The 19,329-nt window shown below is 43.2% G+C and overlaps 1 protein-coding gene across 4 annotated transcripts; it reads left to right on the top strand.

Moving 5' to 3' along the window:
• The first annotated feature begins 670 nt into the window (after window positions 1-670).
• Window positions 671-17,447, top strand: LOC102786111 (polyhomeotic-like protein 1). 4 transcript variants are annotated; one of them, XM_087835372.1, is made up of 15 exons: window positions 671-888; window positions 2,784-2,908; window positions 4,278-4,397; window positions 4,820-4,891; window positions 4,998-5,126; window positions 5,206-5,373; window positions 6,467-6,548; window positions 6,801-7,774; window positions 7,966-8,101; window positions 8,190-8,374; window positions 8,465-8,555; window positions 9,362-9,449; window positions 11,918-12,143; window positions 14,439-14,649; window positions 15,304-17,447. In XM_087835372.1, the coding sequence occupies exons 1-15, from the start codon at window positions 693-695 to the stop codon at window positions 15,453-15,455; spliced, it is 2,955 nt and encodes a 984-aa protein (XP_087691498.1). In that variant the 5' UTR covers window positions 671-692; the 3' UTR covers window positions 15,456-17,447. The 4 variants fall into 4 exon arrangements, with proteins under 4 accessions (XP_087691498.1, XP_087691499.1, XP_087691502.1 ...); XM_087835373.1 differs by having other exon boundaries at window positions 2,781-2,908; window positions 4,278-4,391; XM_087835376.1 differs by having other exon boundaries at window positions 2,781-2,908; window positions 11,936-12,143.
• The last annotated feature ends 1,882 nt before the right edge of the window (window positions 17,448-19,329 follow it).

The raw sequence follows: 19,329 nt of genomic DNA, 5'->3' as shown, positions 1-19,329 counted from the left end.
TCAGCAAAGCCTTCTTTACAACGCTGCTTCAGTTCATTGAGGTGTGTGGACATTTATTTATTCACAGCTCTCCTGAGGTCCTGACACAGCAGTCTGGCCATTGACTGGACCACATGATTCTTGTCTTTTTCAGTCATTCTGCTGCAGATTTGCTGCTGTGCTTGGGATCATTGGCCTGTTGCACGATAGGTGAATCTTTTTTCAGTTTTTCCTTATATATATTTATATATTATACCTTATATCTCCTGTTCCATTGGTGGACATTCATATTATTGCTCTAAACACTTGATTTCAGACAGGTTTTTTTTTTTTTTTTATCAGTATGACGTTAGAAGATAAGATATCCCTAAAATGGTCATCTCAGGAAGAGAAGCTCCACCCACCTGCTTTTCAAACCTTCTGTTGTTAAGTCTCAGCCAATCAGAAGGAAGGGAGGGGAAGGAAGCTGAACCACCTTGTGTCAGATGAATATAGGTGCAGGATGAACAAGTATCATGTCAAGTTGTGAAAAATGCAAAACTACTCTGGTGTCGAGTAAAACATGAAGAGTTTGAGATCATGCTAAGCATGTTGATCCCGAAGCCTTTGGGGGTAAAGTGAGCCCCTGTCCCCGTCCTGCTCCGTCATCGTGCAGCGCCGGAAAGGGCCGAGCAGAAAAAAAGGAGGCGTTTCCACACATCAGCTGCAAATTTATGCAGAACAGTAAAATCAGTGCTGCTGCTGCCGCTTCGAGCGTCCTGCACAGAGAAGAAGAAGAAGACGGGCGAAAAGAGCAGCAGCACCGGGCACAACGCAGACAAGAAGCCCGGCGGATCGTCGCATCGCTCGGTGTCGCTCTGCAGCGGGCAGCCGGTGCAGGAGGAGCCGGACGAACCCGGAGCGGTGACGGTAAGGTCGGAGCGAGAGCCGCGTTAACGAGCCAGACAGCAGCGGTGGAGGCGGGGGGGCTAGCGGGAGGCTAGGAGGAGTAGCCTCCGGTGGATCCAGTGTTAACTGGTCTGAAACATGGAGGATGGCTAGCTAACGTTAGCGCTGTGTGAGCTGCTCAGGTGGCTGTTTTTGAGCTGCTGGAGGCTGGAGACGGAGGCAGACTGTAGGTGCTGGGACAGGATGGTTGGAGGAGGAGGAGCAGTGATAAAGGAAACTGCAAAAAAAAAAAAAAATGATTGTGAACACCTGGTCTGAACAAGTCCTGTAAGGTGGTGAAGTAGATGCAGAAAGGCTGTGTGAGCGATGCTTTTGGAAATGTTTCTCATGCAGGAGCCTTTGTACGAAACCACGTTTCCCCGTTTTATTCCTGTGACCCCCCCGAAAATGGATGTTTTATAATGACTTCCTACCTAAACCAGATAACCTGATTAAAATGATAAACTGTTGCAAAGAGGAAATGAATGTGCATTTTTAAATTGCATGTTACAGTTAATTATATCTTTACAGCTGCCATCTTCATCCCCTCACGTTTCCTGCATGTCCAGACGTGCAAAACGGAACAAGAAAAAAAAATCTAATGCAGAGCTTTAATTCACACAAGCATAAAATACACCTTTGTTTATCAAATGGTCAGAAATAAGAAGAAAATGCACAGACTTCTGTCTTTTATCACTTCACTCTGAGGTTCATGTGTTACAGCAAATATTTGCTTTTTCTTACACACAGATTAGTGTGTAACAGTAACCATGCGTTGATGATAAAGGTGATGACGGCAACATTGTGTCAAAAATCCACGTCTTTAATATCAGAGATGACTGAATTTTGTGCATGGTTGCAGAATCCTTTCCACCTCCAGCTCTCGCATTTTGAGTTTAAAGCATTTGCAAAATGACCCCAACACTAAGTAAGAATAGATTTGACAGATATATTTTCTTTGCAAATTTTTCCCTCATTTTCTGCATATATGTAAAGAATATTATTATTATGATTTTGTTTTTTTTACCACAATCCTTGTGACAGCCTGACTTACATTAATTTGGCAAATCTGTAAATGCAACCTGATTTCATAATCATTTTAGTCGTGCAGTTTAGAGGTACTTTCATAGTCTTCCTGTCTGCAGGATGCATGTTGTAACGTGTGGTTGGTGTGAGGGGGTTAAAATTGAACCTGCAGCTTGTCCACAGCATGTAAAACAAGAATGTGGTGGGTCGGTCTTATATTGGGCTTTGGTGAAGCTACTCAGTTCATCGACTGCCCCTTAGATCAACTTTCTGCTGATTGGCTGCCCCTCGTAAGCAGAAGGTTTGAACAGGAGGTCGGTGGAGCTTCTGTATACCTGAGATGTGCCCTTATCTGGACATCCTACAGATCCAAGCAGGAAAAAACTGCATATACTTTACCAAAGTTTCAAGTATATATAATCTTTCATATGAACGTCCATATTAAATCCATCCGTTATAGTGTGTGTGTGACAGAAAAAAGGAAAAGCTTGATTGACCCTTTAAAGGTGTAAACTGGTCTGTGGAGCATTGTGTCCGTCTCCACGGTGGCGATAGGAAGAAACAGCTGTCAGCGAGACGCTCAGTCGTTGTGATTTACTGCCATAAAAAATGAAAACATTTTAAAATGTTGAAAGTGTTAAAAATAACCAGCAGCAGAACTACATCAGTCATCCACGCTGTAAAAAGTGTTTCACAGCATCTCGACTCGGTGAGGTCTGCTGTTTGTCAGGAACCGTGACAGCTGTGGGGTTTTTCTCCTCCTCTATCCATCAGCCTCTCGCAGAGAGAGAAAGTGGTGTTTGTTTCATCCTGTGTTTGACTGACGGACGCCTCATCTGTCTCCTCAGCAGCCATGGAGACAGACGGAGAGCAGAACCAGCAGGGGGCCTCGACCAATGGAAGCGCTCCGTCTGGGACGAGCTCCCGCCCCTCTCCCATGAATTCCATGTCTCTGTATGAAAGGCAGGCGGTCCAGGTAGGTGTGAGTGTTTATACCTGTGTGGCTACAGGACCAGACCACATTGATTTTCACACGCTGACACCGAGTCCTCACTTCATGGAAAAACCTTTTAAAGGCTCGGTTCACACTTTAGGATTCAGGTTAAGATCAGTTTAGTTTAACAGTTAAAAACACACGTTAGTTAACTGGATTTCCACAGTTGTGCGCCTCAGTAATATTCCAAGTGTGCCAGGATTGTTGTGCACAAAGAGGGGAAAAAGGCAAAATGCTTAAAAATGTAAGTTTTGTTCGACAGGAAATGCGTTTCTTTGTTTGTAAATGTGAAAAAAGGGAGACATCCCTGATTAGAAACCAGTGCTCATCCTCAAACTATCCCCTCCTCAAGTAGGAAGTGGTCATAATCTTCATGGGGTGGCCTTTAATGACCCCTACCATCTTTAATATCTCGCTGTTCTCACACTTGAACCATAGCTTGAGGGTGATAGCCCGGCAGCACGGGGCATTGTTCTGCTTTGAGTTGTTATTGTTGGGCTAAAAGTAGGTTGCATGCCTGGGGATTAGATTGCACATATACAGGTCTAGATTCAGGTCTAGACTTTAAAAAAGGGACTCGTGGGAGCGTTTGGTCCTTTGCATAGTTTAAAACTCGTTTCAGTTTCAGTGGAGCAAAACCTTCACTGTGATGTAGGCGGAGCGTTTTATTATCCTGCCAGTAAACAAAATTGTAATAAAAATTAATAGAAAATGATTAATTTGCATTTTCGTGTCCAAATTGTGTTTTTGGCTGCAGCGTAAACATGGACTGTGTGCGTGTGAGCAGGGGCAGAAAGTGTGTGCGGCTCATTTGTCTTTATAATTTCTGATTTATGTGTTAGCCGATGGACAGAAACTGATGAAGACTGACTGAATGGGGGGGGGTAAAGAAAAGAGACCGAGTCGTGCTGGGTGTGATGGAGGCTGGGTGTTATTTTCTCAGGCTTTTGTCACCCTGCACGGCCATCTGTCTCTGTCACCGGGCACACACTAATCCAGCCCGCCGCGCTCGCTTTCATCCCCCGACTTATTACTGTACGAGCCTCCCCTCATACATCAGGCAGCTGGCAGGTTTCTGCAGCTTCGCTCTCTCTCTGCACTCGTTTCTCTCGGCCTGCTCTATCCCCTCAATTTTCTCTGCACTTCCTTTTCCATCCTAAATTTCTCCCATCCCTCACTCTTTCATGTCTTCTTCGGACTCTTTGCTGTCATGTTTTCCATCCCCGTCTTTTCACAGCACTTTACTTCCTTCGTGCTCCGTTCCTCCCTCCCCCTTTTTTGCTTTCTTCTCCTTCTCCAAATGCTGTCCCTCCTTCGGTTTTCATTTTTGGCCGTCTGCTCCTCCCTCCAGGCCCTGCAGGCGTTACAGAGGCAGCCCAATGCCGCTCAGTACTTCCAGCAGCTGATGCTGCAGCAGCAGATCAACAACGCAGCACAGCTGCAGAACCTGGCAGCTGTGCAACAGGTAAAGGTGTGTGCAAATTCCACATTTCACTTTGTTTCTTTCAAGTAAAGGACGTTATAAACATCCTGCACGTGTTGTTTGCAAAGCACAAAGAAAAACTGTTGTAAGAAATAAAATGATGCTTGATGACGCTGTAACAGCGTTGCATGAGATGGATTGATTGCGTCTGTGCCACCTACTTGCATGCATCCCATGCAAGCACAAGAAAAAGGTGGGGAGGCCACGTCTGCAGTCGATGCTGGACAGCTGTGGGCTGTAAAACATGGAGGCTTTGTGGCCAGAAACAAAGCTGAGCATATTTTGCATCAACCACACAACAGCCTCTGTAAACATCTCAGTTTTCATTTTGTTTGGAGTTTATTGAAACCTTAAGCTGCTTTTTCTCTGTCTCTTCCCTTTCTTCGTTTTACTTTCTTTGTTTTTTTAAGGCCACTCTGGCTGCCAGTCGTCAGTCAAGCCCCTCCAGCAGTAGCTCTTCTCAGACTACCAGCACAACCGCAGTACGTAATCAGACAGAAACGATAGCTCTTTATGCCACAAAATCAGTAGCGCTTCTTTTCCTTCGAGCCACAAAGAATCTTAAAGACGCACGTTCCTGTTCTTCAGGTCAATGTAACATCTGGATCAGGGTCTACAACCAGCAGCCGTCCAATGGGTGCCTCAGCAACATCCACAATCAGCCAATCGGTGCTGCTTAGCGGGACAGCCGGAGGGCAGGGCCAGATGTACCTGAGAGTGAGTTTGATCAGATGGTTTATGTGCGGCAACTCAGTTTTGTGCATTTTAACGGCTTTAATGTCTTTTTGTCGTGCAGGTGAACCGCTCCCTTAGGACGCCTATCCCCTCCCAGCTCATTTTCATGCCCGGCAGCACTGCGACTACTGCTGTGGCAACTGTTGCCCAGCAGCCACAGGCTCAGCAGCAACAGCAGCAGGAAGTGCCTCCGACTTCCTCATCCAGCAGCCAATCTGATAACGACCAGGTGTGTGGCTAACATACAAATGTTCTCATGGCTTGAAGACACAGGCTGTGTCCCAATTCAGGGTCTGCACGCTTGAAGTACGCGCACTACGCGTACTACGTACGGCTCGTACTATAAGTACGAGAAGTGCGGAAGTGAGAGGCTTGTGAAATGGGACGGTCTAGCCTTCGTCGCGCTGTTCAGGTTGCCTAGCAACCATGATACTAACCGCGAGAAACGTTACAAACAGCTTTGTTTGACAGAAATGAAGGAGAAAAATGTTTTGTTGGTCATTTTTGTCATGACATCACTTTGAATAGTTGAGTATCTGAGGCTGAGACCACAGGACTGTAAAACATGATTCAAGGGCTTCATATCTGTACTGAACAGTCATTTAAGATTAGCTAGTAAATAACAATTAGCTGATGTTGTTCATGAGACTAAAGTCATCTCACTGTGGTAATGTAAATATAACATGGCCAATATTATAGTATTGTCAGATTATTATGATATATATATATATATATATATATATAGAGATATATATATATATATAGAGATATATAGATATAGAGATATATATATATATATAGAGATATATAGATATATAGATATATATATATAGATATGCTTTACAACCAAGTTAACGCTGTAAGTACAAGCATCACTAATGTCACACAACTTTGCCACATGTGGCCAACAGCAATGTTTTAATGTTCTTCGTTATTAAACATTCGCACATAATTAAGTGACGTCATATTCAGTACTTACCTTTGACAGTTCACTCTTGGCCGCTCCCTTCTGCCGTATTTTGCGGCACAATTATCCACACCCACCGCCGCGCTATGAATTGTGGGATATATGGGACCACGAAGCGTGCACCGGACCACGCTTGATATTTGGGGAAATCGACGGCGCATTTGGAGTATGCATTTGAAGTACACTTCGAATTGGGACAGCCGTCGTCACGTGGCGGTGACGTAATCGTACTTAAAATGCGTACTTCAAGCGTGCAGACCCTGAATTGGGACACAGCTACATTCTTTCTTTCTTCAGCAACAAAGTGACAGATGGGTGTTTTCACCCAAACGTTTGCTCTGTGCTCCATCTCCAGGTACAGAATCTAGCCATGCGAGGTCTGTCGGGTCCTAAAGGTGTGGGTGTTAAGACCGAAGCCCCAGAGAGAAGTGACTCAGGTAGGAAAGAAAGAAGAGGAATTAAACATATGATGATGGAGCCTGTGGTGGAGTTGGCAAAAATTAAAGGAACGGAAACTTAATTTGGACTTTCTCATTTTAGTTATAATAATATTGGTGCAAATTCATAACAGTGATTCAGGTTTAAATGCTTTTATATGTAACGTAAGGTTAATTTGGGGGTGAACTGCCATTTTAAATGCGATGAGTCACTAAATAGACACTAATATATTTTCATTTTTATTTTCCCAGCTGCCTACTCGCTGGTCCAGCCCTCCCACCAGTCTACCCCTCAGTCCCCCACCAAACCAAGCCAGCCTCAGCCCCAGCCATCCCACATCAAAATCCCCACCTACCCCCAGCCTACCAATCTCAAAGCTCACCCCGCCTCTTCTTCCGGTGCCTCGTCGTCCTCGTCGTCTTCCATCCCTCTCTCCCAGCTCTTACTCCACGGTACTCGAACCCTCACCACAGGAACCACAGCTCCCACAGCAGCACATACTCTGGTCCTGACATCCAACGCCACATCTCAGCCCCACGGGTACCCGGTGGGCACGGCAACCATCAAACCAGCGGTCAACGCTCAGACTCTGGTGGTGCAGCCTCTACAGAAAACCTCACTCGGCGCTGAGAAATCAGGCCACGGAAACGGACCCATCCCCATCCAACCTAAAACTTTACAGGGGCTCCGCCTGCCCCTCCAGCTTCCTTCAAGGAACCCCCCTCCCATCCTGCCCGCCCCGCCGCCTGCTAGCTCCGGCCAGCCTCCCCACACGCCTCACATCCCGGTGCAGATAGTGGGAGCCAGGCAGAGCACACTCGGAAACGCCCAGGCTCTCGCTCTGGCCCGTGGCAGCTGCAGCCAGGATGGTGCCGCCGTCCTCAGCAGCTCCTCTAGTCTGCTCACCATGGTGGCGTCCATCGCTTCCAGGGAGGGTGGAGTCGTCGGCCGAGGGGTGGGGCTGAAGACGCTTCAGTCACCCCAGGAGGCTCCCCCCTTGGCTCAGGTGTCTCAGGTGCATCCACAAGCCAATCAGAGCTCTGGACAGAGTCAGAACGGACAGCTGGCTTCAAGCCCCGCCTCTTCCCAGCCCTCCACCATTTCATCTCCTCCCCCCTCACTGTCTCGCTCCTCCCTCTCTCTCCACCTGGTGACCGAAGAGCAGAGAGCAGCATCAGCTGGTGTAACCACCAATGGAGACTCATCAGGAGGTCAGACGCCACAGGTCAGCTGAAGCAGGATTTAAGTGATGTTTTTCTAACCCACACACGTTTCTACACGTCACAGATGGTGATTCTGGGTTCTAGCACGACAACAAACACGCTACTCAGCCATAACTGCTCCTTCCTTGTGTAAATATTACATCCTACAATCACTCTCAGTGTCTGTCTGTATCTGTTGGCACTTTTTGTTTAGAGTAAACAGACGACTGGCTCTCTGAAAAGAAAATCAGACTCGAATTCAGCCAACGACGAACACGGCCCCTCCCCTCCACGGCTCCAGCCAGTCAGAGATCACGCCTCGGCCATGCCAGCCAATCCCGTCGATGCAGGTAATAACATAGAAATGCATCCCTGTAAAATACTGTCAACACACACACTCGGTGAAAAACAGTATTTATCTTCCTCTCACCTCTCCAGGCTCTGCTGCTCCTCCTCCTCCACCTCCTCCGCCTGCATCCTCTCCTTCTCCAGTGCTGCTGGTGTCCCGTGGGACTTGTGGTCAGGGTGAGAGAGCTCCTCCACCTCAAGCTGTGGTTAAACCGCAGGTTCTTACACACCTCATAGAGGGCTTTGTGATCCAGGAGGGGGCGGAGCCTTTCCCTGTGAGTAGATGGGATTTGTAGTTTATTTTTTGTTTTGTTTTTCTTCTTTTTGTCGGTCGCTGATTCTTAAACTGAATTTGTGTTTGACAGGTCTGCGGTCCGGTCAAGGACTCGGCTGGTGAAGATTTGACTAACGACAGTCCAGACACTAACCCGTCGGAGACTGTTACCACAGCAACAGGTAACAGCCAGACTGCTTAAAGCACTGCTGCTTTAAAGACGCGTTTAAGGGCTGAAATCAGAATCACAAGTTGCCTCTGCATGACAAACGGCTCTTAAAATCTTGAAAATCAAAATGTGATTTCTGCATTGCTGAAGTCTCTGTGCATTAGCCGTAGTACATGTTTTATTGTTGTTGTTCTTTGGCCGTTAGCGTTTTATTATCCTCTAGATTTTTAGTTATTTACTTGGTGCGCCCAGTTTTCTCGCTAGATTCTCATTTTCTTCTTTTAAGTCACACAGTCATGATTCGCTGCAGTTTTTTCTTTATACGGCACACTGTGACTGCCATACTGGACAGTATATTACAGTAATGTATATTACAGGCAGACCTTGGTACAGCTGATATCTTCAAAACTGAAACACATAAAATATTTTGAGCATTATGAATGTAGAGAATTGTAAGGAAAATATGAACAATATGAATAGTTTTTTTGTTTTGATTTTTTGGTGATTGTCCCTTTAACATTATAACATGGACATGGCTTATGGGATTTAATGTTGTGTAACAAGATGAGCCTTGTTTGCCTTGTTTGTTTGAGCTGGGCTGCAGGAAAGCATAAAGACTTTAATTATAACTTTCAAGCTGGGAATTTCCCACCTCTGAGTCTAAACCGCAGGCAGCGCGACATCGCAAGAAAATATCATCGCAGTCTGATTTTCTGTGTGTGGACCAGGACTCATAACCCACTGGAGTATATAATACCACGTTTGCGTTTGTGTATTATTCACCATCTGCTTTGTTCTGTCTCTAAACTCTCTCCTCAGTGCTGAAGTGTGAATACTGTAAAAACTTTGCTCCTGCCAGCCAGTTCCGAGGCACCAAAAGGTTCTGCTCCATGTCTTGTGCCAAGAGGTACTTCAAATGCATGAAACATATACAGAATAAATCACTGTACTGCAAACAGCTGCAGCCACTTCAGCTTATTTCACAGTGCGAGTGATGAACGTCTGTTTCTAGTTACAGTGCAGTTTGTCATAGATGCTGAGCAGTAAGATTTGGATATCTTGAAGTCAAACAAAACTGCATGAAGCTCAAAACCTCAATCCTCTTTGAGGCTTTTAGTTCTTAGTTATATACAGTGTTTCCCACATGACTGCACTGTAATTGTGCCATGCAGTGCATGTGCGTGCCCAAAATAAATCCTTCATATAATAACGTCTGCTTTCCCATCTGCAAACTGTAGCATCTAGAACTGCAGCTGAAGGCTGACTGCTTTAGTAGAATCGACTGCGCATATATATATGTATATATAAGGGGTGCAACAATACACAAAATTCACGGTTCGGTTCGGTTCGATACTTTGGTTTCATGGTTCAATATTTTTTCAATACAAAAAAATGTTCATGCTTTTTTAATTTGTCATTTATTAAAGTTATAAATATATATTTTAACTCAAAAGTACAGTTTTTAAATTTAATGTTGCTGAAACAACAAAGGGATAAAAAATAAATCTATCTGATGGAGAAATCACTCATCTTTGGAAAAGAGAGTTTATTACAGAGAAATGGCTCTTTTCAAAATAAAAGCTTCTTCTGGGCTATATTCTCAGCAGCATATTAAACATATCAGGTCCCCATAAGGAGAATCATGTGCTAACGGCTGTCTAAATGACTCGGGTAAAGTTTGTATGCGTGCTTGTTGTTTTTGTCTGCTTCCACTTGTCTTTCCGCTAGGATGATGTCAGAGTAAATGTGCAGTCATATTCGTTGTGTTCCCGCTAGTGCTGTCAGCGTTAATCTGAAATGACGTTAACGCCACAACACGGCAAATCTCCGTTAACAAGCTACCGCGGATGTCCCGTGCTTCAGCTGGACAGCGTCAACACGTTAACGAGCTAACTGTGCTAACACACTAGTTCCCACCCATGTAATTGAGCATTGCGTGGCACATCCAACATACTGTTTTACTTTAGTCCATGACGCGCTTACCTTCAGGGTCATACGTCACATGAAAACCAAAATGGTTCCAAAGGCCACATCTGAATGAGGGTGGGGGAGGTTCAATTTGCCATGTTGCAACTAGCTTAGCTTCTGTCTCGCTAGCTTGCGCTGTGCTCAGTGGATCTGCGCTTGACAGTGCAGCCTAGGCGGAGTAGTCGAACGCAGATCCACTGAGCGCTCAACACAGACAGCATCGTCAGAAGAAAAGTTGATAAAATAAATTTTAAAAAAAATTGTATTGTTTGATACATATGCGTACCGAACCGAAAGCACTGTATGAACAGTTCAATATTGATACGAGTATCGTTGCACCCCTAATATATACACATATACATATATATATATAAATTTATAACAAACAGAAGGGTTACCCATCTGAAACAGGATGGGCTATGCCAGCTGTTTAGCATCAAGTGAGCTTGAGTAAGAGTGAGGAGACTGTACAGTACAGTTTTCTGTTCTCTTGGATGAAAGATTCAATTCAATTAAATTTTATTTATATAGCGCCAAATCACAACAAAAGTCGCCTCAAGGCGCTTCATGTGTCAAGATGATGTCAACTATGGCCTATCCCAGCTGTCATGAGACAAAAGGCTGCGTACACCATGGACTGGTCACCAGGCTGTTGTAGGGCTAACAGAGGGACACCTAGGGGTCATTTTACAGTCACAACAACAACATAACGTATGTGTCTTTAGACTGTGGGAGGAAGCCAAAGTACTCAGAGGGAACCCATGCAAGCTTGGGGAGAACATGCCAGCCAATGGCTAAAAGACATTTAAAAAAAAAAAAAAAAAAAAAGGACACAAAATGACTTTAAATCCCAGAGCTGCCAAAGACTATTGTGTGTGTGTGTGTGTGTGTGTGTGTGGGGAAATACTGATATATAATGAATCGATATCAGAAGCCAGTGTTACTAAAGATGTGACCCACTAAATGTTATCTAAAACGGGACTTTAGTGTGAATTCTCAGGTGGCTCCAGCTGTAAATTTCACAGCTTGTGTGTTTTTCTGTTGTCATGTTTTTTTTCTGTGTTTACATATTGTGATAGCCTCACTTCATCCACTTTCACATGCAGCATGTGACCTCGCAGTACAGCGGAGGACGCTTTGTTTCTCCTCTGAATGTGCTCCGTATTAAAATGTACACTGTATTTATTATGTGACACGTTTCAGTAGAAAACAATGCGCTGTCTGCATTGTTTGTTACAGTATGCTGTCAGCTTATGATTTTACATTTTCTGCTTCTGCTTTGTATTTGTCCCTTTGCCCGCTACACGTGTATAGCTTATATGCCGCGTACGGTGCAAAGAGACAAAAACTGTGTGTTGCTCGTCTTGGCTTCAGTACCGTATATGTCACTCTTTGTCTACGATACAGTATGTATTGGTTCCCCAGGTACAACGTCAGCTTCAGGCAGCACTTCAGCGTGCGGCAGGGTCACGGCCAGCGTCAAGCTCAAGATCACTCTTCGGATCGGGATCAGAGCCGCGGACACCTCTCCAACTCGGACGACGAGGGAGGAATCGCCAGGAGGAGGGTTCCCCGCAGGACCAGCTCAGAAATAGCCAGTGCCAAGATAGCAGGGAGGCCCGTACCTGCCAAGGTGAGGCAGGATTATACAGTCCGATCCCAGCTGATAACTGATCTGTGTAGTTGTACTGGAGCCTTTCCTGCTTTGATCACATTTAAATAGCCTTTGCTCACATGCAGGTAAGAGGTCTGTGTGGAGAGCAAAAGCATTGCATTTGTTTAGAAACAAGTGCATCAGAGGGACGGCTCAGGTTGAGCAGTTTGGAGATGCAGTTGGAGAGCCAAGGCTGATGTGGTTTGGACCTGTGCAGAGGAGGGTTAGTGGATATTTTGGGCAGAGGATGTTGAATATAGAGGAAAAGCAGGAGACCACAGAGAAGATTCATGGATGTAGTGAAGGAGGACATGCAGAGTGTTGGTGTGACAGAAGGTGGTAAGAAAGAGGCTGATGATCTGGGAGCAGCCGAAAGAAGACGAACCAGCAGACGAGATGGTGGGCTCAGAGATTTGTCTGATGGATTTCAAACTTTAGGGTTTTTAAACTTTAGTGGCCTCTTAATAAAGCCTGTAAGTGTTGATATGTGCAAAATATTTGGCTCCAAATATTTTTAACGTTTGTATGTTTAACTCTGCAAAACACGTAATATTTTTTTACACCTTTATCAGTCAATTTATTACTTTTCTATCATCCCATTGGCAGAAATGCAACTTTAAGCAGTTTTAAACATACTTGGATGCTAGAACTTGACACCCATTTGTCAATAATTGCGATCACGTTCAAAATGATCTGCTTCTACCGCAGCTTTCAGCTTCCTGGGAAGTGTTTTTTGTTAAATAGCTTCACTTGTAACCACATTAAACTTCTCTATAGATCTGGGTTTGTGCTCAGGGACAACAACACGGATGGAGGAGCACACAAATATAATTGTGCGAGGAGGGCGATCTCTTTCTAATAATGATGTCAGTGTACATACAAATAATCCATTAGTCAAAGCTCAGGCTTCAGACTGCTGAAGCTCTGTTTCAGAGGAGATATCCCCAGTGTGGTCATTTCACACCACTCTGGCTGTGAGCTCAGAAGCCCAGATTAACACAAATACACTGTGAATTATGCCGAGTAAAGAATAGAAATGCAGAGTAAATAAGCATAAAAGAGCCCCTTTAAATTTCTCCTCCATTGTTACAAACTGGCCCCAAACCAAATGTTGACTCCTCAACACAAACTTCATGTAACAGCAAAAATAGACCTGAATCCATCTAAATGTGCATTTTTCACTTGTATGCATGATGAGCCTTTTGAAGCCACTAGATGGAAAGTTATACCGTTACTTGCTTCTCTGTGACAGTGCTCAGTAGGGCTGCCACAAACTTATTATTTTATTTTGATAGTCAACTAGTCACCGATTATTTTTGCAAGTAGTGACTAATCAGATCATCATCCATTGGACGTAAAACGTACAGCTTATTGCACCAGCAGCATCTGCTCTTATATAACTATCATTAGCTTACAGCTTTAAGTGTTTAAGGTATGTGCTAACTAAAAAGCCAAACCAATTTACTCAGGAACAAAGAAAATACTAAAAAAAAATCCAAACAATAACATTTTTAAGTTATCTAAGTGACTTATTTATCATGTTTAACCTGAGTAGCGAAAGACGGCGGTGGGTTTGAAAATTATTTGCCGGAGTCCGGTGTTCTCACGGCTCTAGTTAGCCTTTACCCCGGCTAGCTATCGAGCTAGTGGCTAACAGACGTCTCCGAAAACGTCGGAGCGCTTTTGAAAATATGTGGTGTCTTGATAAACTGAGCAGATATTTGAGGTTTACACAGCTACATTCTCGCCTGAAAATATGTTAAACGTTTATTTTGTGACCCAGAAAGAATAATAAGAGTAATATTAAAACTAACTAGCTGCCGCCATTGTTGGAAACTGAACTGGGCCGCTCTATGAATTCTGGGACACAGCTTCTTCTTCTTCGGGGTTTAACGGCAGCTGGCATCCTTGTACATGCAGTGCTGCCATCTTCTGTTTCAGTCCGTTATTACACTCTTAAATCCTACTACTTATTCCTGCGTCTTTTGTGATCTTACAAAGCTTCAAACGACGCGTCGACTATTAAAATCAGTCGTTGACGATTTTGATAGTCGACGTAATCGTGACTAGTTGATTAATCGTGGCAGCCCTAGTGCTCAGGTATCTCGAGGTTTGTACTCCTTTTTTATAAACTGTAACAATCCTCGTCTGTGCAGCTCTAATCTTTAAATATGCAGACGGGGTTTTGTCCTTGTAGCCTATGTTCATGTTTTTGCAAGCAGACCGGGACACTAGTGAACGCTGCTGCTTTTTTTTTTCTTCCTCTGCTTGTAGTGCCGATCCGAGTCGAGCCATTCAGATGAGGAGTCCAGCGTAGAGGAGGATGAAGATGACCCCATGTCTCTCTCGCCGGCCTCCTCAGCATCCTGCCACCAGCCGCCTCCTCCGCTCCCAGCAGAGAGCTCACCACCGCCCACCTGCCTGCCTGCTAGCCCCTCCCAGTGGAGCGTGGAGGAAGTGTCACAGTTTATTTCCTCACTGCAAGGTTAGAAGATCTGATTTTTGATCCTATAATGCAGCACTGATTCACATAAAGATAAAAGGCTCGACTTCACGGTCAAGGTCAGAGGTCGAGTTATCTTCTGAATGAGTTAACTCGAGGGCAAGGTGATGCAGGATGTTGAAATTGGCACCATAGGGGTTTGTGCTAGGAGGCAGACGGGTAGCATGGTGGCCACCAGTATTTTTAAAGCCCTTCCAGCATCTCTCCCTCTGAGGAATCTGTGACCTCCTGAACTGATAGATGATGGGAATGGGGGTAAAGAGGAAAATGAACGGCAGTGCTCCTGAATTAGCTGTTTTCTGGCTACTGCTGATGTTTATCTTGTGTTGCTCTGCTTTTATATTCAAGTGCAATAATTGATGTTTTGATCAGTTCTTCTTTTAATTTGCTGTTTCATGCTTATCAACATTGTTAATACTGTACAGTTAAAATAACAAACAGACCAGTTTCATATTAATGTGACGCATTAATCTGGAGTTCATCTGTTTCCATCTCGAACTTGATGCTTTTATTTGTTGTGTAAATGTTTGTATTTGGAGCTAATGCACGAACGTCTGTGTGCATTAATGTTAATGTACCATAATTTTCAACCTTTGCATTTTTGTCCACCTGTGCTTTTATGCGTCGTCCTCTCAGGGTGCGAGGATCTCGCCTCCCAGTTCCTGTCGCAGGAAATTGATGGACAGGCGCTGCTGCTGCTGAAGGAGGAGCATCTCATGTCCACCATGAACATCAAGCTCGGCCCTGCCCTCAAGATCTGCGCTCACATCAACAGCCTAAAAGACTGACCGGTGTTTTCTCCACAAATCCGCAGTTTAAAAGTGAAGCCCCGCCCCCGAGCATCCACCACCAGCCCGCGGGTCAGATATGGAGCTCGAGAGTCCTGCAGGTGAATGTTTGAAGTATAGTTCATTTCCCAAACACGGCAAAGACTGTGGGACTGCAGAAGTGGAATCTCATCCCGTCTCACATCAGATTCTCGCACAAGTTGTAAAAATCCTTCAAATGTGCGATTGTATTCGTACACGTTCCACCAAATTCTGCTCAAAATCGATGTAAATGAAGGTTTTGAATGTATTTTAATTGCAAATGAGACTTGTTGAACCTAAAGTACTTGCTCGTTATTTTTTTCTGACCGTAGACCGAGGCTGTGATTTACTTTCGTTTTGTTAAACTTCCTTTAAAAGACTGAAGATACACACAGAAGAAAACAGCTGTGCTTTGTTTTGCACGGGAATTTGGAAGGAAGACCTTTGGAAGCACTTCTGCAGCACTTCCTTGTGAAGTGAAGTCACAAATCTTTTTCTTATCCAGTTCAGCATTCCTTCAAAGACATGAATTTCATTGCGTACTTCCAGCTTTCTAATTATTTGAGAAGAGTATACAATGGCACTTTTATTTTGAAGGCAGCCTTTTCTTTGCGCTACAGGGTACTGTGAGAGTACAGGGTACTGGGTGCAGAAACACCAGAGTCCAAATGAAACCCGAATCCCTCAAGATTCAAAGAGCATTTCATACTTCAAGTAAAAATACGGACGTTTGCGTAACTTTTTCTCACATCTGTACCGAATTGTTTTATATCCAGAGAACATCAGCTCTACTGCTGAACGCTTTTCACTGTTTTTAAGCTTTTTACCAGAGAAGTTCACGTCAACTCTGTGATTATTCACCTGTCAGCAGTTTGTGAGATTACTCAAATGGTACCACCAGCTGCTCCTGGTCTGCATGAGTGCACTTACAAGTTCACCGGTTTGTTTTTGTGGAGAGATGCTGTCAGAGAGTTCTGACAAAAAGACGTTCATTTTAAAGTGTCTTTAAGTTGCATTCGTGAAGAGACGTTGCCGGCCACACGTGGACCTACGATGGATGCGGGAGAAATAAGACATCACGCCTGAATGAATGAGTGACTGTGAATGAGTGAACCTTGAAGCTATACTGTAATAAGTGTAAAGTTTGCCTTTCTATTTAAATGCACATTTGTTTGCTGGACTGCCTTGTTTGAAGCTTTTTACTGTAGGACTTTTCTCATGTTCTCTCTCTGTGAACCTCGTGGCCTTTCTCACTAGTCTCTACAACAATAGGTTTAGATGAGGATTGTCGGTTTTTACTGCTTTCATATCATTCCTTGTTTTATATCTGCGCTTACTTTTTTACAACTCTCGATTAAGCAATGAAATGCGTTGCTTTTCCCAAAAAGCGTGACTGAATAGTAGCTACTTTGATCAAGGATCAACTTGCTGTCTTCCTCATAGCTTTGTCACATAGCGTGTAACTACCAACAGTATTTACCTTTCTAGCTAGCTAGCTATCTTTGGCTTTATTGTTAGTGACTGTGGCTATTACAGTACTTTGTTTTTCTTTTCTTTTTAAAAAAGGGTAATAATCTCGATGATGTTTGCTTATATTTCACTTTCCCCAGGATTTTGGAGTCTTTAAATCTGCATTTTAAACGCCAAAAAAAAAAGAATTTCGCCTCATTTCAAGTGATGTGAGCCACAAATGCAGCTGTGATTACCTGTACAACATTTGTCCAAAATCAGACCATTGCAGCGTTGTTCGTTTAGTCTTCAACATCCCAAAAAGTAGCACTTTTCTCACAGAAGAACAGTGAATTCAGCAAAAAAATGTTCTTTTATATAGAAATCTGTATACATACAAATAAGGAAGCCACTTGGAATCAAATGTCTTTGCTTGCAATAATTTCCCAAATCTGCAAAATCTAGAGGGGCTGGTTTTCACAAGAAGAGGTAATTAATACTGTCATGCAAATAAATAATCAAACTGTTTTAAAGCTGTGATGCTTGTTTTTGTTGTTTGTTAGCCTGAGTAATGGTTTCGGTTTCCAAGTGTAACAAGTGCAGATCATCAGTGGACAGTTTGGATCATTGAAACTTTAATGTTTTTGTTTTTAACTGTTGTGCTGTTTTAAAGAAAATCCCTTCAGGTTTGTTGTCCCAGATGTGATAAACTATAGACTGTAAATGAAAAATGAATGTAGTCATGATCAGAGATGGGCAGTAACGTGTTACTTGTAACGCGTTACTGTAATCCGATTACTTTTTCAAGTAACGAGTAAAGTAAGGGATTACTATTGCAAAAACAATAATTAGATTACCGTTACTTTCCCGTAGGAACGCTGTGTTACTGCGTTACTAAAACCGTGATTTTTTGCGAGAATGTCTCATGACAGTGACGTAAGCGAGTGCGACGTTCGTGACAACAGCTGTGTGCAGATCAACAATGGATCATATATCGAGTGCAGAGAGAGTATGAGCGTGCAGCGTTTAAAGCGTGGAAGTACTGACCTTACTTTGAGTTTGATTCCATAAAAAGTGACAAAAACATTAGTGTCCGTTGTGCGTGGGAAGAAAACTTCTTTTTACACCGAAAAAAACCCCTAAACTTCCAAACAAGCACCGAGTAGCTACGATGTAATGGGAAACTCACAGAGAAACTCACGGATTCTTCCACTGACCGCTGCACACCTGCACCAGGGTAACCCTCCGCCTACCCCACTCCTGCTTTACAGGTGAAAATAGAGCAACAGGACCGCTAGTCTTTGACTTTATTTATTTTCTGCTGTGTTTTACTTGCATCTATTTGAAAGACTGAGTGTAAACACACAAAAAATTATTTTATGTGCTGGAATGTGCAGAAAATAGGTTTAAATATTAAACTAATTTCTTCCAGTCAGAGAATGTTGCATATAATTAAATTTTTGCTTGATGCATAAAGTTAAAAGATTAAAACTAATAAAACAAGTTTTTAAAAAGAGACTTTTCCATTTGATTACATTTTGTATGATGATTATGTAGAAAAAGTAGAATTGGGCTGAAAGATCTATCGCTTTATCACCTATTCAGGTTGTAAATCGTGTTTTTAAAAAGTAACTAAGTAATTAATTACTTTTGAAAATAAGTAATCAGTAAAGTAACTGGATTACTTTTTTGGGGAAGTAATCAGTAATTAGTTACTGATTACTTTTTTCAAGTAACTTGACCAACACTGGCTGGGACCATACAGTAGTTTGGCTTTAACAAGTTGTGTTGATAAACCTTACAGCTCATGATCCTAACCTAACAGGCTTATGTGCAAAAACACATATTTTTAGGTTCTGATATTTTATTTTATTATATAGAACACCTGAAATAGAACTGGTTTGAATCTATAAGGTGCTTTTTCCCAATAGCAGTTAAAATACGTTATAATTCAGATAATTCAATTTAAAAAATAAATAAATAAAGGTTGTGGGCACATCCACAGTGCAAAAACAGTTGTGAGGTCCACGGCACTGACTCCAGTTAGCAGAGGTGAGACTGGCCACAGCTGCCTGTTTTAGCTCACCTGTCAATCAGGAACACGTGCACCCAGCTCCAGTTTCCAGGTGGATGACTTAAATAAAGAAACAATAACTCTATGTACACCTTTCTTTCTTTCTCTTTCTCTGGCTGGTCACACATGTCTCCTATATCAGTGGCAGTTTTGTGTTAGTCTTTTTGCATCCTTTAAACCGCTGACCTGTAGTGATGCAATCTAGAGATCAAGTAGGAGCTGGCCTCATCGATAAAATTCAAGCACGCATTACATTGTTTAAAAAATTATTTTTATATCTCTTGACAATAATTTTGACAGAGTAAATTTTTTACACTGAATATATTATTC

Source organism: Neolamprologus brichardi, chromosome 22 (assembly GCF_056152115.1).
Source record: "Neolamprologus brichardi isolate AB-2024 chromosome 22, ASM5615211v1, whole genome shotgun sequence".
Taxonomy (NCBI): Eukaryota; Metazoa; Chordata; class Actinopteri; order Cichliformes; family Cichlidae; genus Neolamprologus; species Neolamprologus brichardi.
Note: the sequence above shows the minus strand (reverse complement) of the source record. Positions and strands in the feature narration are given on the sequence as shown.

Excerpts from the sequence above, each read along its gene's own strand:
- LOC102786111 (XM_087835371.1), top strand. The coding sequence starts at position 693 with ATGCAGAACAGTAAAATCAGTGCTGCTGCTGCCGCTTCGAGCGTCCTG. Across the intron at positions 5,374-6,466 it reads GCCAATCTGATAACGACCAG|GTACAGAATCTAGCCATGCG; the intron begins GTGTGTGGCTAA and ends CTCCATCTCCAG. Across the intron at positions 7,775-7,965 it reads CAGGAGGTCAGACGCCACAG|AGTAAACAGACGACTGGCTC; the intron begins GTCAGCTGAAGC and ends CTTTTTGTTTAG.